Source organism: Monodelphis domestica, chromosome 5 (assembly GCF_027887165.1).
Source record: "Monodelphis domestica isolate mMonDom1 chromosome 5, mMonDom1.pri, whole genome shotgun sequence".
NCBI lineage: Eukaryota > Metazoa > Chordata > Mammalia > Didelphimorphia > Didelphidae > Monodelphis > Monodelphis domestica.
In genome coordinates this window covers 252,566,864-252,581,756 of record NC_077231.1, presented here as the reverse complement: position 1 = coordinate 252,581,756, position 14,893 = coordinate 252,566,864, and the positions used below count along the sequence as shown (strand labels likewise).

Genomic DNA, 14,893 nt, shown 5'->3' with positions numbered 1-14,893 from the left:
TTTATAGATGAATCCCCATATATGTACATATATACATATAATTTTTATTATATTTTAGGTTATGTTTGTTACTTTTATTTCTTAAAATTCTGGGGTAATATCATTGAATGACAGCATTTCAGAATTAGGATTTTGGGGGCTTTGTGGTTAGTCTAATTCATACCTGAATAAGAATGCTTCCAATACTGATGTGGTTCATTTAATCCACTACTATCCAGAAAGTGCATTTCATTTTTAATCCCCTGTGGACAGTATATATTTAAGAGTTTATGTTCCACAAAGAAATTAGACTTGCTAGATCAGGACTTTTTTTTTCTTACCATCTCCTGAGTCCAATCAGGTGCTCTCTCCCTTCCCAGATTCCCAGAGTTTGGCAATCTATTCATAGGAAACAGGGACAACCCTGAAAGAACCTCCCATGTGTTCTCTTCTCTTTGCTCCATCCCATTTCCTTCATTTGTAGATCATGATGGTTTGCTTTGATTTTTGACAATTCAGTTTCCTTAGCCTTCTGGAATTTCCATCCTTTGGGTCCTGGATAGTTAGTTGGCTTATGACCCATTGTATTTCCTGACTCTTCGTTCAGTTTCTCTTTTCTTCCCCCATTATAATGTAGGCTTTTTGGGATGTAACTATCTTGCTTGCTTGTGTTTTTAGCCTGAACACTGAGCACAGTACCTAGCACAGATTAAGTGCTTAATACTTTAATAAAAAAAAGTTAATTGCTTCATCCATCTTGCTCTCTTCCATTCTCTCTCTGTCCTCTCTTTTTTTCTCTTTCACCCTTTTCCCTTTACATCCCTTGATAATTATTTATTCTTTTTTTACTAACTTTGTATATCAGTTCTTTAGTTTGTTTTAAACAGCAATCTCTAAATATAAGAAAATTGATTTATTTGTTAAGCAGTTCCATTGTTTCTTTCTTGTTTATTCTTTCTTGCCATACTTATTTGCCTTTCTTCTATTTTTATTTGGAGTATCTGCAAAACATATATTCTGTTCAGGTTTGGCTTTTTTCCCCAGGGATACTTCAAAATGCATCTCCTTTGTTGAAGTTCTTTTTATTTTCATTCATGATTAATCTTATAATGTATGTAATTTTGATTTGCCTCAATCTCTTACTGTTTTGGATATTTTATTCTTCTATCTCTGTCTGTCTCTACCCTCTCTCTTTAAACCCTTACCTTCTGTCTTAGAATCAATACTGTTTAAATTGTGGTTGGACTCTGAATATATTATTTAGGTGGTCACCAGGGATTTAATTTATAAATCCCAAAATGAATTATTAAACTAAATGGAATTTATGGTAGTCTATTTACAATATTTACAATAGAAGGAAGATATTAAGGAATGAGAGAGAGAGAAAACTCTGTCTTCTTCTGATACCAGTTAGAATTTCTAATCCCCAGCCAAGGGAAGATAGTCTCAAGAAGTTGGGCCTTATCTGGAGGCTTCATGCCTCCAGAAAGATGGGGTCACTAAGTCAGCTTTTCACGCACCAAAGATGACAGTCTAAAAGAAGTCTGGGTGTCTCTTTCTGGTAGCTCCTCCGAGTCAGTGCCCGAATCTCTGAATGAATGTTCCATCTTCCCTTCAGCTCTGAGTGGCTGATCCTTCACTCCAAGCCCAGGTGACTGTGCTCTTCACTCTTTTTTTTCTCTATTTAAAGACCTTTTTCTCTTGTGTCACCTCCTCTAAATTTTCACATCTACCAATCACAGCAGACACTTTTTCTCCAGGACTGTCCATTCTTTAGTTCTCACCTTATTTGGTTAGATTTTTTCCAGGACTGTCCATTCTTTAGTTCTTACCTTCTTTGTTTAGATTTTATCTTTTTGGGTTGCTTAAACCCTCTTTTGTTAAGTTCACTTTTTGTAGTTGCTTAACACATTTTTGTGGTTAATTCACCTTTTGTAGTTACTTAACACCTTTTTGTAGTTAAAATCTAAAAATAGATTGTAGTTTACAATCCTAGCTTCACTATAAAGGAAGAGCTAAGAACCTTCATTATTACAATCAGGAGATTACAATTTTATCTTCACAATAAAGAAAGAGCTAAGTATCTTCATTGTTACAATCAAGAGATAGCTAAATCCAATCTTCACAATACTAACTACTGGTTCCAAGGCAGAAGAGCAGTAAGGGCTTGGCAATTGGGGTTAAGTGATTTTTCCAGGGTCACACAGCTTAGAAGTGTCTGAGGCCACATTTGAACCTAGAACTTCCTATCTCCAGTCCTAGCTCTCTATTGCACTGATAGTTGCCCCCAGTCCATTCTCTTTTACTATTTCCCAGGGCAATGGAATAATCTTGTGCTATTCAATTATGTTTTCCTTAATATTTTTCAGCATTTCTCCTAACCATTTGCTAAATTTGTTGTGACTGTGACAAGCTCAGTGTGACAAGTTGAGCTTTGAAGGTTGGTTGTGTAAGTAAGAGAGGTGAGAAGTGGGTATTTCAACAGTTTGGTCAAAAGCACAAAGGTGGCATGCTAGGTATATTAGCAGTAAAAGAACTAGTTTGATTAGAAGAGATGGTTTGTGTAAGGGGTGTAGAAAAAAAGATAAAAAAGAAAGATATATTAGGTCTAGACTGTAGAGAGTCTTAAATGCTATGCAAAAGAATTTTGACTTTATGCTCTAGGCAATGGAGAGTCTCTGAAGAAAATAATTAGGTGGTATGGATATTAGTTTATGCTAAATATTTAAGTGGGAAGACAGAAGGCATGAAAATCAATTGAAAGACTATTGTAGTAATAAAGTCATAAGGATTGAACTGGGATTGTAGCAGTGGGCTTGGAAAGAAAGAAACAGATATAAAAGATGGTGTAGAAATGTTTTAAAAACTTTTTTCTATAGACTTTTTTTGATCAATCTATTAGGGCTTCCTTGATTAAGGAAGACCCTGGCTCAACTTTATATAGTATAACCTATCTGGAAGATGTCCTAGTCTATACTAATAACCATACACAATAGCTTATTTATGACTGGCTCATCTTAGTGAGACCATCACACCTGCTAAACAATTATCTGAAAGAACATATAACATTTAGTAAGGAGAGCTTCTTTAGTTTCTCCTTTTCTCTTCTGTCAGGCAACTAGATTCCCAGAATTTGAATAATGTATTAGAGTGGGACCATAGCTTTCTTTCTTTTAAGAGTTACAGCACCCATCTTCCTTATAATCAGTCAACAAGCATTTTAAGTCCCTACTATATGCCAGGCATTGTTCTAAGGACTGGAGATCGAGGGAAAAGCAAAAGCATGATCCCTGTACTTAAAAGCTCACATTCTAATAAAGGAAGTGAAAGGCAAATCATCATGTACATGGTTAAACAGAAAAAAGTGTAGAGTATAATAAAGGTATATAGAATAGAGATGGAAGGTAATCTTAAGAGGAAGCTACATGCGGTGTGGTATTAGAGCATGGGGGCCTGAGAATATCCTCTTAGAGAAAATGGAGGAATGACAACAACTAGGAGATGACTGAGGGTTTGCCATTTCATAGCAAAATGCAAAATCCTTTCAACATCATGGCCAGATGTGGCCCAGAATTTCATCATCTCCAAAAGGTCCAAGTAGTGAATCAATTTGTCTTTGGAGTCCTTGGAAATGTCTAAAGGAGCTCTGGATACATTCTTCCTTGGGGAGGCCCTGTAGACAAATATGGAATTACTCAATACTTTTTATTTATTTCTTGGGTACACCTTATTTTTCTAATTAAAAGTACCCTGTCCTTAAGGAACTCACAGTGTTAAAAAATAAAGATAAACAACTTTTTTTTTGAAAAATTTGTTTAGTCAATTTAGAACATTATTCCTTGGTTATAAGAATCCTATTCTTTCTATCCCTCCCCAGTCCCTCCCTCTTCCCACAGCCGATACACAATTCCACTGGGCTTTACATGTCTCCTTGATCAGAACCTATTTCGATGTTGTTGGTGTTTGCATTAGGATGATCATTTAGAATCTACATCCCTAATCATATCCCTTCGATCCATGTATTCAAGCAGTTGCTTTTCTTCTGTTTCTACTCCCAGAGTTTTTCCTTTGAATGTGGATAGTGTTCTTTCTTGTAGATCCCTCCGAGTTGTTCAGGATCACTGCATTACCATTAATGGAGAACTCCGTTACATTTGATTATACCACAGTGTATCAGTCTCTATGTATAATGTTCTCCTGGTTCTGCTCCCTTTACTCTGCATCAATTCCTGGAGGTTGTTCCAGTCTCCATGGAATTCCTCCAGTTCATTATTCTTTTGAGCACAATAGTATTCCATCACCAACATATACCACAATTTGTTCAGCCATTCCCCAATTGAAGGGCATCCCCTCATTTTCCAGTTTTTTGTCACCACAAAGAGCGCAGCTATGAATATTTTTGTACAAGTCTTTTTCCTTATTATCTTTTTGGGGTATAAACCCAGCAGTGCTATGGCTGGATCAAAGGGCAGACAGACTTTTAGTGCCCTTTGGGCATAGTTCCAAATTGCCCTCAGGAATGTCTGGATCAATTCCCAACTCCACCAGCAATGCATTAATGTCCCAACTTGGTCCCATCCCCTCCAGCATTCATTACTTTCCTTTGCTGTCATGTTAGCCAATCTGCTAGGTGTGAGGTGATACCTCAGAGTTGTTTTGATTTGCATCTCTCTGATTACAAGAGATTTAGAGCACTTTTTCATGTACTTATCAATAGTTTTGATTTCTTTATCTGAAAATTGCCTATTCATGTCCCTTGCCCATTTATCAATTGGAAAATGGGTTGATTTTTTGTACAATTGATTTAGCTCTTTATAAATTTGAGTAATTAGATCTTTGTCAGAGGTTTTTGTCATGAAGATTTTCCCCCAATTTATTCCTTCCCTTTTAATTTTGGTTGCACTGGTTTTGTTTGTACAAAACCTTTTTAAAATTTGATGTAATCAAAATTATTGATTTTACATCTTGTGATTTTTTTTTAGCTTTTGCTTGGTTTTAAAATCTTTCCTTTCCCAAAGATCTGACATGTATACTGTTCTGTGTTCACCTAATTTACCTATAATTTCCTTCTTTATATTTAAGTCATTCACCCATTCTGAGTTTATTTTTGTGTAGGGTGTGAGATGTTGATCCAAACCTAATCTCTCCTATACTGTCTTCCAGTTTCCAAGCAGTTTTTATCAAATACTGGATTTTTATCCCAGAAGCTAGGATCTTTGGGCTTATCATAGATTGTCTTGCTGAGGTCGCTTACCCCAAGTCTATTCCACTGATCCTCCTTTCTGTCTCTTAGCCAGTACCATATTGTTTTGATGACCATTGCTTTATAGTATAGTTTGAGATCTGGGACTGCAAAGCCACCTTCCTTTGAAATTTTTCATGATTTCCCTGTATATCCTTGATCTTTTTGTTCTTCCAAATGAACTTTGTTATTTTTTTCTAATTCAAAAAGTTTTTGGTAGTTCAATGGGTATGGCACTAAATAAATAAATTAACTTGGGTAGAATTGTCATTTTTATTATGTTAGCTTGTCTTACCCATGAGCAGTCGTTTTTCCAATTGTTTAGATCTAGTTTTAATTGTGTGGAAAGTGTTTTGTAGTTGTGTTCATATAGTTCCTGTGTTTGTTTTGGCAGATAGATTCCTAAATATTTTATATTGCCTTTGGTGATTTTAAATGGAATTTCTCTTCTTTATTCTTGCTGATGAGATGTGTTGGAAATATATAAAAATGCTGATGACTTATTTGGGTTTATTTTGTATTCTGCAACTTTGAGAAGATAAACTTCTTGAGGGTAAGAGCAGTTCCTTTTTTTCTTTTTCTTTTTATTGTCTTCACGTTTCCAAATTCTAGAGTTCTACCCTGCATGGAGTAGCCATTGGTAATAGTTTCTGATTTGAATTAAATTTAAAGACTTGCCCTTATTATATAAAGTACAGAGTGACAAGCACAAAATAAGTGCTCTCAATTTTATTAATATTTGTGGATATCTAAGTAAGGATATTTCTTTTTATTACATGTTTGATTTCCTGAGGAGACTGTTAAAGCTTTTTATTTTAAAAAATTTCTTCCATGGTTGTATGATTCATGTTGTCCCCTTTCTCCCCTTCCTCCCCCCAGCTGACAAGCAATTGCGCTGGGTAATACATGTGCTATCACTTGATACCTATTTCCGTATTATTCATTTTTGTAATAGGATAATCTTTAAAAACCAAAATCCTAATTCATATGTCCAAATTCATATCTAAACAAGTGATAAATCATATGCTTTTCTTCTGCGTTTCTACTCCCACAGTTCTTTAGGGAAAGAATTTTTGAAAAAAAAGAATGAAGGAGTTCTGTCTTAAGATGTTTTCTTGTCCTCAAGTAGACCATTGCCTTTGTTACTGTGAGGTTTTGTTTGTTTGTTTGTTTTGTTTTTTACTTTTTACCTATAGTATTTTCCTTTATTTCAGCAGTTAGCTTCTCAATCTGTTACTCTAGAAAACTTACTTTTAAAAAATCTGGGAAATATTGCCATCTTGTGGACGCTTACAATATTGTTACTAAAAATTGCAAAAGGTGGATATTTTAGAATTGTAGAATTTTATCGTTGGAAAAGACCTTAGAAAGTGAACTCTGTCTGATCTACAAATGTTCTCCTACAACCTTCCTGAGAAGTAGCCATTCAGTCCCTGCTAGAGTAGCTCCAGGGACAGGAAATTATGTCATGAAGAAAGTTGATTGGGCAGTCAGTCCATCCACTAGCCTATCTTGAGTTAATTGCTTAACCATGTACCAGAGATACAATGAAAAGCAAAAACCAGTGATCTTATGGGTCTCACAGTCTGTCTAATAGGGAAAACAACATACAAAACAGATATGGATGTATGTGTGTGTGTGTGTGTATATAAGAGAGAGAGAGAGAGAGAGAGAGAGAGAGAGAGAGAAAGAGAGAGAGAGAGAGAGAGAGAGAGAGAGAGAGAGAGAGAGAGAGAGAGAGAGAGAGAGAGAGAGAGAGAGAGAGAGAGAGAGAGAGAGAGAGAAAGAGAGAGATTAGACAATTGGGATTAAGTGACTTGCCCAGAGTCCTACAGCTAGGAATTGTTGAGGACCTCCTGTCTCCAGATTTGGTGTTCTATCCACTAAGCTACCTAATTACTCCTTATAACATGATCTTCACTGACTGATGGCTATCCCTATACCAAGAATACTCTCCCTCATCTCTACCTCCTGGCTTTCTTCAAGACCCAATTAAAACTGAAACTTATGAAAGCCTTTCCCAATCCCTCTTAATTCCAGTGTCTTCTCTTTTAATTATTTCCTGCTTAGCCTGTATGTATCTTGATTGTGTACTTCTGTTTGCTTGTTGTCTCTCCCTATAGATTAATAGCTACTAGAAGGCAGAGGCTGGCTTTTTCCTTTCTTTACATCTGTCCTCAGCACTTAATACTGTTTCTGGCAAAATAGTAGGCACATAATATTTATTTTCATGAACTGAATGATTGACTGACTATACTTATCACTGTTCCTAGAAAATAGTAGGCACTTAATACATGTTTATTTTGAGCAAGGAAGTGACCTGTATCTTTGGAAGACTGTTTTTGTTATTTGTGTGAAGGATGGATGGGAGGAGACAGACAAACTGGCAGGGATATTAATTAGGAAGGTTGTTAGAGTGATTGAGGTGATATGATTAGAGTCCAAAACATGGTAGTAGCTGTGTGAGCAGAAACAAAAGGAGTGAAAATTAGATATGTTACAGATATAGAAACAATAAAACTTGATGAGAGACTTGATGAGTAAAAAAGAGTGAAGAGATGACTCTGAGGTTTTTTGACCCTTGATGACAGGGAAGTGGGTTGTGCTCTCAACAGAAAGGATACAATTTGGTTTGGAGTAGGTTTGAAGGGAAGAGAAGTTAATCAGGTTTATATATATATATTGAAGATCTCAGTAGTACCCATATATATATATGTATATATACACACATATATGTATGTATATATGTATATATTATACACACACATATATGTATGTATATATACATATATACACACATATGTATGTATATACATATATATGTTTGTGTGTGTGTTTGTATGTATATGTGTGTGTATATATATATATATATATATATATATATATATAAAATTATTAAGAGTTTGAGATACCTAAGGGACATCCAGGAAAAAAGTTCTCCAGTGTATGATGTGTGGTTAGATGTTAGAAGAAAGATTTGGAATAGATTGATTTTGGAGCCATTTATATAAGATACACTTGAACTCATGGGTACTACTGAGATCTTCAAGACAGAGAATAAAGAGAGAAAAGATGAAGGGGATTAAGAGATCCTTGATAAGGTTGGAGAGCAGTTTTAGTTGAATTATGAGGTCAGAAGCCAGAGGGAAGTCAGAAGCAGAGAGATTAGTGAGAAAAGAGGAAGGGGAGGCATGGGTTATGGATAGTCTTCTCTAGGAATTTAGCTACAAAAGGGAGGAGAGATATGGAATGATAGTGGGGATCAGAAAAAAAGTAAAGGTTTTTTGAGGAAGGGTGTTTTTAGACAGTAAGGAAGAGATCAGCAAATAGGGAAAGATTAAAGATTAATGAGAAAGTGGGAATGATAGGACAAGTTACTGGAGAAGATAGGATGGAATGGGGTCATTTGTGCATGTAGAAGGGTTTTCCTTGGCAAGGAAAAGGGCCACCTCTTTGTGTGACACACAGATAAAGGGAGGAGGCAGTGGCAGAAGAAATCTGAGAGATATGAGATGAGAGAATAATGGTAAACTCTCAGCTAATGACATGCAATTTTTTTCAGTGAAATATGAAGCAAGATTCTCTTCTGGGGGAGGGGGAAGGGAACATATGGGAGGTTTGAGGATATATATAATATACATATCTCCATATGTATATAAGTATGCCTGTGTATATATGTGTATTTTAAATGTAAGTGTAAATGAGAAGGGTTGGAATCTTGAAGGAAGAGAGATTCTAGGTGAGGAGGCAGTTGATCTCCCTATCTTGAGACAGCAAAGGTCTGACCAGAGATTGTCTCCTGAGCTATACAAAATCCCTCATTGAATTTAAATCACCATTCCCGCCCCCCCCCCCCAAAGATACCGAGAAGTGTGGAGAAACCTGAGAAGAATAAGAAACAGCATAATAAGATCTCACACAGCTCCTGTGATACCCTGGGTCTGGACATTGACTCTGCTGTGATAAAAAACCAGGGATCACAAACCTGGACCTCTCAACTTTGGAGGGAGGGAAAGGGAGATTTTAGACAGACAGGGATTTCCTTTCCCTTCTTTCTCACACATCTTTCTTACTTTACCCCTAATCGCAATTATTAGAATAAAGTTGTCAGTTATCATAAATTGACTTCCTTGTCATAGTGGGAAAGGGAGAGAGCTGATTTCTCTCTTTTTCCCCAAGGGAAGAGGTTCACCTATTAAATCAGCTATTAGAGGTGAGCAAAGGCAGGGTTAGTGGGGAGATATATTTGAAGAAGACCAAAGGGGAGAATCCATCTCACCCTCCTTCTACCTTCTGGGCATTTATCATCAACTTTTTCTCCATTATACCCAAATCAACCCTCTAATACAGGAAGACTGAACTTTGAGCAGACCCCTTTCTCTCACCCTGGAAACCTGCCCAGAAGTCTTTACCTTTGAAAGCTCTTCACATACAGTTGGAGTATATGCATTTGGCATATACATATTCTTGGATAGATACCTTAGTGCAAGGGCGCAGGAGGGAAAAAAACAAAAACCTCCATGCTCCCATGCATCCCTAGCCTCAGTCTTTTATCCTAATACCTACTCCAGTTCCCTATTTAAGATAGGATTTTAGTAGGGACTTAAAGAAAGCTAAGGAGTTCAGTAGTGGGGACAGAAAAGGGGTATTGTTCAAGGAATGGGGGAGGGCCTGAGGGAATGCCTGGAGCAGAGATGAAATGTCTTGTTCATGAATTTGCCAAGAAATTAGGGTCACTTGGTCAAAGAATGCATGCCACGGAATAAGGCATAAAAGCTTTCCATATAATTTTCTTTTCAATGACTGTAACCTTGTTGCTGTTCTTCCAACAAGACATTCCTCCTGACTGCATTTTTCCTGGCTATTCCCCATGCCATAAATGCTCTCCTTCATCTCTACTTCCTGGCTTTCTTCAAGACCCAATTAAAACCCAAATTTATGGAAACCTTTCCTCTTAGTCCCAGGGTCTTCCCTCTTAATTATTTCCTATTTATCCTGTATGTAACTTGATTGTATATATCTGTTTGCTTGTTGTCTTCCCCCCCCCCCCATTGTTAGCTCCCTGAGAGTAGGGGCTGCCTTTTGCCTCTCTTTGCATCTGTCCTCAGCCCTTAGTACTGTTTCTGGCAAGTAGTAGGCACAAAATATTTATTTTCATGAACTGAATGACCGACTGACTTAATGACACAACGACTACAATATTTAAACAGAATGAAAATTATGAGATTGAATGCTGTATAATTATAATGACTGAGATTGTTCTTGAAGAAGAGATGAGAAAATGTACCAGAGGTAGGGGACTAGTTGATATATTAATCTTGCTGAACTTTTTTTCCTGGCACAACCACATTAAATGTAATGTATATTAAAAGGAACAAACTGTATGAATTGGATTTGTGTTTGCTGAACTCCTCTGAAAAAAAATTCTCTTTAAAAACTTTTTTAAATAAGGGATAGTACTCTTTCTAGGGGAGAAAGAAAGGATCTCTGTGGAAATTAAGATGATATAAAATAAAAGCCATAGCCCACTTTTTAAAAGAATATTCAAATTTCCCTTGAATTGTGGCTGAAAAAGCCCCCCATAACATCTTATGGCTGACCTGGTGGTAAGCCTTTCCAAACTTAGCTAAGCTAGCTTAGACAGCAGCCATATGGGTTTGTCACTGGACCTATACTTAAAGCCTCTACAGATTGGAAGGACCTTCCAAAGTAGGGATTCTACTAGATAGTCTCTGAAAACCCAGTCATCTCTGTGCCAAAAAGTTTTGGAGTAAAACTTTAGAAGAAGGGCTTTTAAAAATAACCAAGCATTATTTTACTGATTAAATAAAGATATAGTTTTAATTAATAAACATTATTTTTAAATGTCAATTTATTCACTAACATTTAAATGTTTTTGTTTTCTAAATCCTTATCTATAAAGCAAAACAAAATGATTATTTAAAAATATTTATAATTATAGCAATTTGAAGAGATCTTCTTTTTCAAGTCCTGAGGCTCTTAAATTGAAGGAAGACTTATATCAAGCTCAGGTAATAAATATTATTCACTTTTGTGCTATGTGTTTCTTTCTGCTTTCAAAATGTGTGGTGTGACCTTTTTTTACAATAAGTACACTTCCTTAATTATGTTTAGTTTAAGCTGTTTTAAATGTTTTGTATTTGTTTCTTTCATGTATCAGTTGATGGGTAGACCAAAGTATCAGGTAGTTGGTATTTGGTAGACCAAAGTTCCAGAAGTATGTATGCTCAGGGATACTTGGAAATGAATCAAGAATGATGTATAAAGTACATAATTCAGAAGTAGATAACTGATGATGTACTTTGCTTTTAAATACTCTATTTTGTAGTTTTAGTTATCTTTCTGAAAAAGCTATATAAATTAAAAATCAGGTCCCACTTGGTATACTTTCCAAAATACATTAGAATTCTTTTTCAGTACTTGTCTTGGGGGACAGTTATTTAATTATGTTTTATAAAAGTTTTTTTTAATTTATTTATATTTTGATAGCTATCATTTAAACTTCTATACTTAATTTGTGTGAAACACAATATAACCTTAAATTTTAGAAATTGTGATGTCATCAAAAATTATATTTGGCCTACAAAATTCATATTAGGCCTGACCTAAATATCAGTGCTGTTCTCTCTTGTGTGTGTACTTTTGCCTGTTGATTTCTGTATTGTTAGTTATTTGGCTCACAACAAATATAGTCAGCATCTAAAAGAATTTCCAATGGAAACAAAATTTAAATGGAAAAATCAGAAAACATCAATTTGTTTTAATCCTGTACTGCCATAAGCCGGGTCCAGCCCTACTTGTAGCTCCAGGGGTTCTTGGCGGGTGAATGAATTATAGGGTGAAAAAATAAAAAATGGAAGACATGCCCAGGTCTGATCCTTATTTTTATACCCATTTTCTTGGCACACAGATACATCTTTCAACACACATATTTGAATAAAAATTATTGGGAAAGTGATATATTAACTTTTAACAAATCACTTGATTAACATTCTGAGATCATTCTATATTCTTGTATTTTAACTATTGATTCTTGACAGGATGAATAAAGATTCTACACAAGATAAATGATTTAATCACAGGTAGCTTAATTTTCTCATTAATCTGTGAGGAGTTCAAGCTTACAAACAATCAAAGAAAATTACTTATTACTTTTAATAAAAAGAAATAATCAGAAATTCTAAAGACAATTCAACAATCATAACATCAAGTTGAGAAATAAGAGAGGCATTGAGAACACAATTCAGATTAATTACTAGGCTGATCAATTTTTAGGGTTAGCAGGGAGTTTCTACCAAGGGGAGTTTCTGGTTAGTGAAATCAAGTCACTGATGCATGGTGAAGCTTGGTGCACTTGTACATTTTGTATGGGCCTTTATGATTGATTTATATGTTGGGTTTAGGAGAATAAGTTTCTGTGCAGGGAAGCAGAGGAAATTTTGGTCTTGCCAGGAATTATGTATGTAAATAAAAGTTAATCCATGATGTTCTTTTGGGTTTGGATTTGAGAGTCTGATCTTTTGGTGATGTTATAGGGAAATACAATGTATTGCTCTTATAACATTTCTTCTAAGGTTAGGGAGAGAACAAGAATCATATCAGTTCCATTAGTGAGGCATGTAGATGAGAGAAGTCATATAGAGGGTGTTGAGTGGGCAGTTCCATTTTGCAAAAGAGCCACTATGTGACCTCTTGGCTGCCACGAGTGACTTTGTCAAGGTGTCATGGCCTGATGGCTCCCAGCACTGTACATGATTTTTGTTAAATTCACTTTATTCTTTTAGGCCATAGGTATCTGACTGAAATTAAAGCTTCCTTATTATATTACAAACCAATAATATGTATTCATTATGAAGTTAATGTAAAATGTAAATTTGTATGAACAAAACTCAGAAAATGGGCAGATCACTACTAATAAGAATTGTTTAATTTGGATGAAATATAATGTGAGAAAAGAATTTAAAGACTGTACAAGTATTTAAATGTCAAGATAATGAACTTATAATTCATTCATTAGGGAAGAGAGCAATGGTTTCAAACTAAAAAAAATAGGAGCCACCAAATGATATAGAACCCTTTAGACTTCATTTTGATTTAGAAAACTATATGTCAACATTATCCATGTTCTATTATATTTTTACTTATTTTGTTAAATATTTCCCAATTATATTTTTATCTAGTTTGGACAGCAGTTAGGGCCAGTGCTTCAGTTTGTTTGACATTGGAGTAGAAGGCTTTTGAACAGAGTAAACAATCCTAGTGATGCCTTAGGATGGTGTTATGTATGGGTTGGAGAGAGTAGCATCAGGAAATGTAGTTAGATGAGAGGCAATGAGAGGGGTACAGTGGGAGTGGAAAGGAAAGGGCAGAAGGAGACATTTGAGAGGTGGAGTGGACTGGGAGCCTAGGAAGGAGTAGGAAGTTTCAAAGATTAATCTACTGAGAGGATGATGGTGTTATTAACAGATAAGAATTTTGTGGAGAGAAGGCTGAAGAGTGAGACAATGTATGAGTTTAGTTTTGAATAGGTTGAATTTGAGGTATGCTATCCATGTGGAGATTTTAAAGAATTGAGAATGTGATACTAGAACTCTGGAAATCTGGTGCAAGTGAAAAAAATGAGTCCTATAGAGAGAGGTACCAAATTTTAGATTAAAATGAATATCTCCAAGTTCTTATTTTCCATAAAGTTTATTAATAATCTCTTGAAATAGGAAAAGAAGATATGTAGAGATTTAAGCCTAATCTAACCTAACTCCAACCATGTGGTTCTCCATGACTGACTGATTCAGTCATGGTGCTCCACTCCCACCTCCAAAGGAATAGACCCTGATAGGGTCACAATTACAACTTTTTATTAATGTTAATGGATGCAGCGTCAGCATACAAAATGGGATGAACTGGATCATCAATCCAGGAGGGAGAGGGGATGAAACTCTCTCTACACAATCCCCCACCATGATTCTATTGGGAGATAAGCATGTTGAAATCTCCTAGATTTACATGCTTAGTCTCCCCAATAAATCATTTCACATAAACAGCTTATACCTCTAAAGAGTCTGACTAAAGCTGCATAACCTGTTATACTTTGCAAAGGGGAAATTACAACAATTTGGGGATTAGAAGGAAAGAAAAAAAGAGGAAGAAAACAAAAAATGATTGATAGACACATTGACAAAATGTCAACTAAGGGGCAGTCCCCTTTGGCATAAGAGTTTACATTCAGAATAAGTATGTTCAGCTCCCTTTAGTTCAGTTCATTATATCCCAAAGTTCATTCTGGATCTTTTGATGAAGTGTGTGTGATTTCCTTATGGCACCTTCTCCAAAAAGATCCGCTTTCTTGATTCAGAGTGTTGGCAAATTTCTTTTCTTACAATTTCTCCAAAAAATTTAAACCTTGGATTTTAGGATAATTAAACAATCTGCCCTGAGGAGGGTGTTGACCAGTACTAGAATCACCCTGGGATATATGGCTGAGTTATGAAGTATATGAATCAATTGTCAAAAGAAAACAAATGCCCCCCAAATCCCAAATAAAAGAGCAAAAATTAAATTCTGGATGAAAAATAAAATATTAAAATCTTATGTATATAAAATTATGAGTAAAAAAGAGTAAACCTGTAACAAGTCCTTGAATCACCATCAAGG

At 35.5% G+C, this 14,893-nt stretch overlaps 1 protein-coding gene across 4 annotated transcripts in view; it reads left to right on the top strand.

Annotated features, from left to right (window-relative positions):
* The window catches only part of CCDC7 (coiled-coil domain containing 7), a 291,747-nt gene that overhangs the window by 224,953 nt on the left and 51,901 nt on the right, over window positions 1-14,893 (top strand). For all 4 annotated transcript variants that reach the window (XR_008912402.1, XR_008912401.1, XM_007504770.3 and 1 more), the window contains one exon: window positions 11,184-11,253. Coding sequence is in view for 2 of the 4 variants with exons in the window: in XM_007504770.3 (XP_007504832.2) it covers window positions 11,184-11,253 (70 nt within the window). In the remaining 2 variants the exon portion in view is untranslated. The remainder of the gene's footprint in view (window positions 1-11,183; window positions 11,254-14,893) is intronic.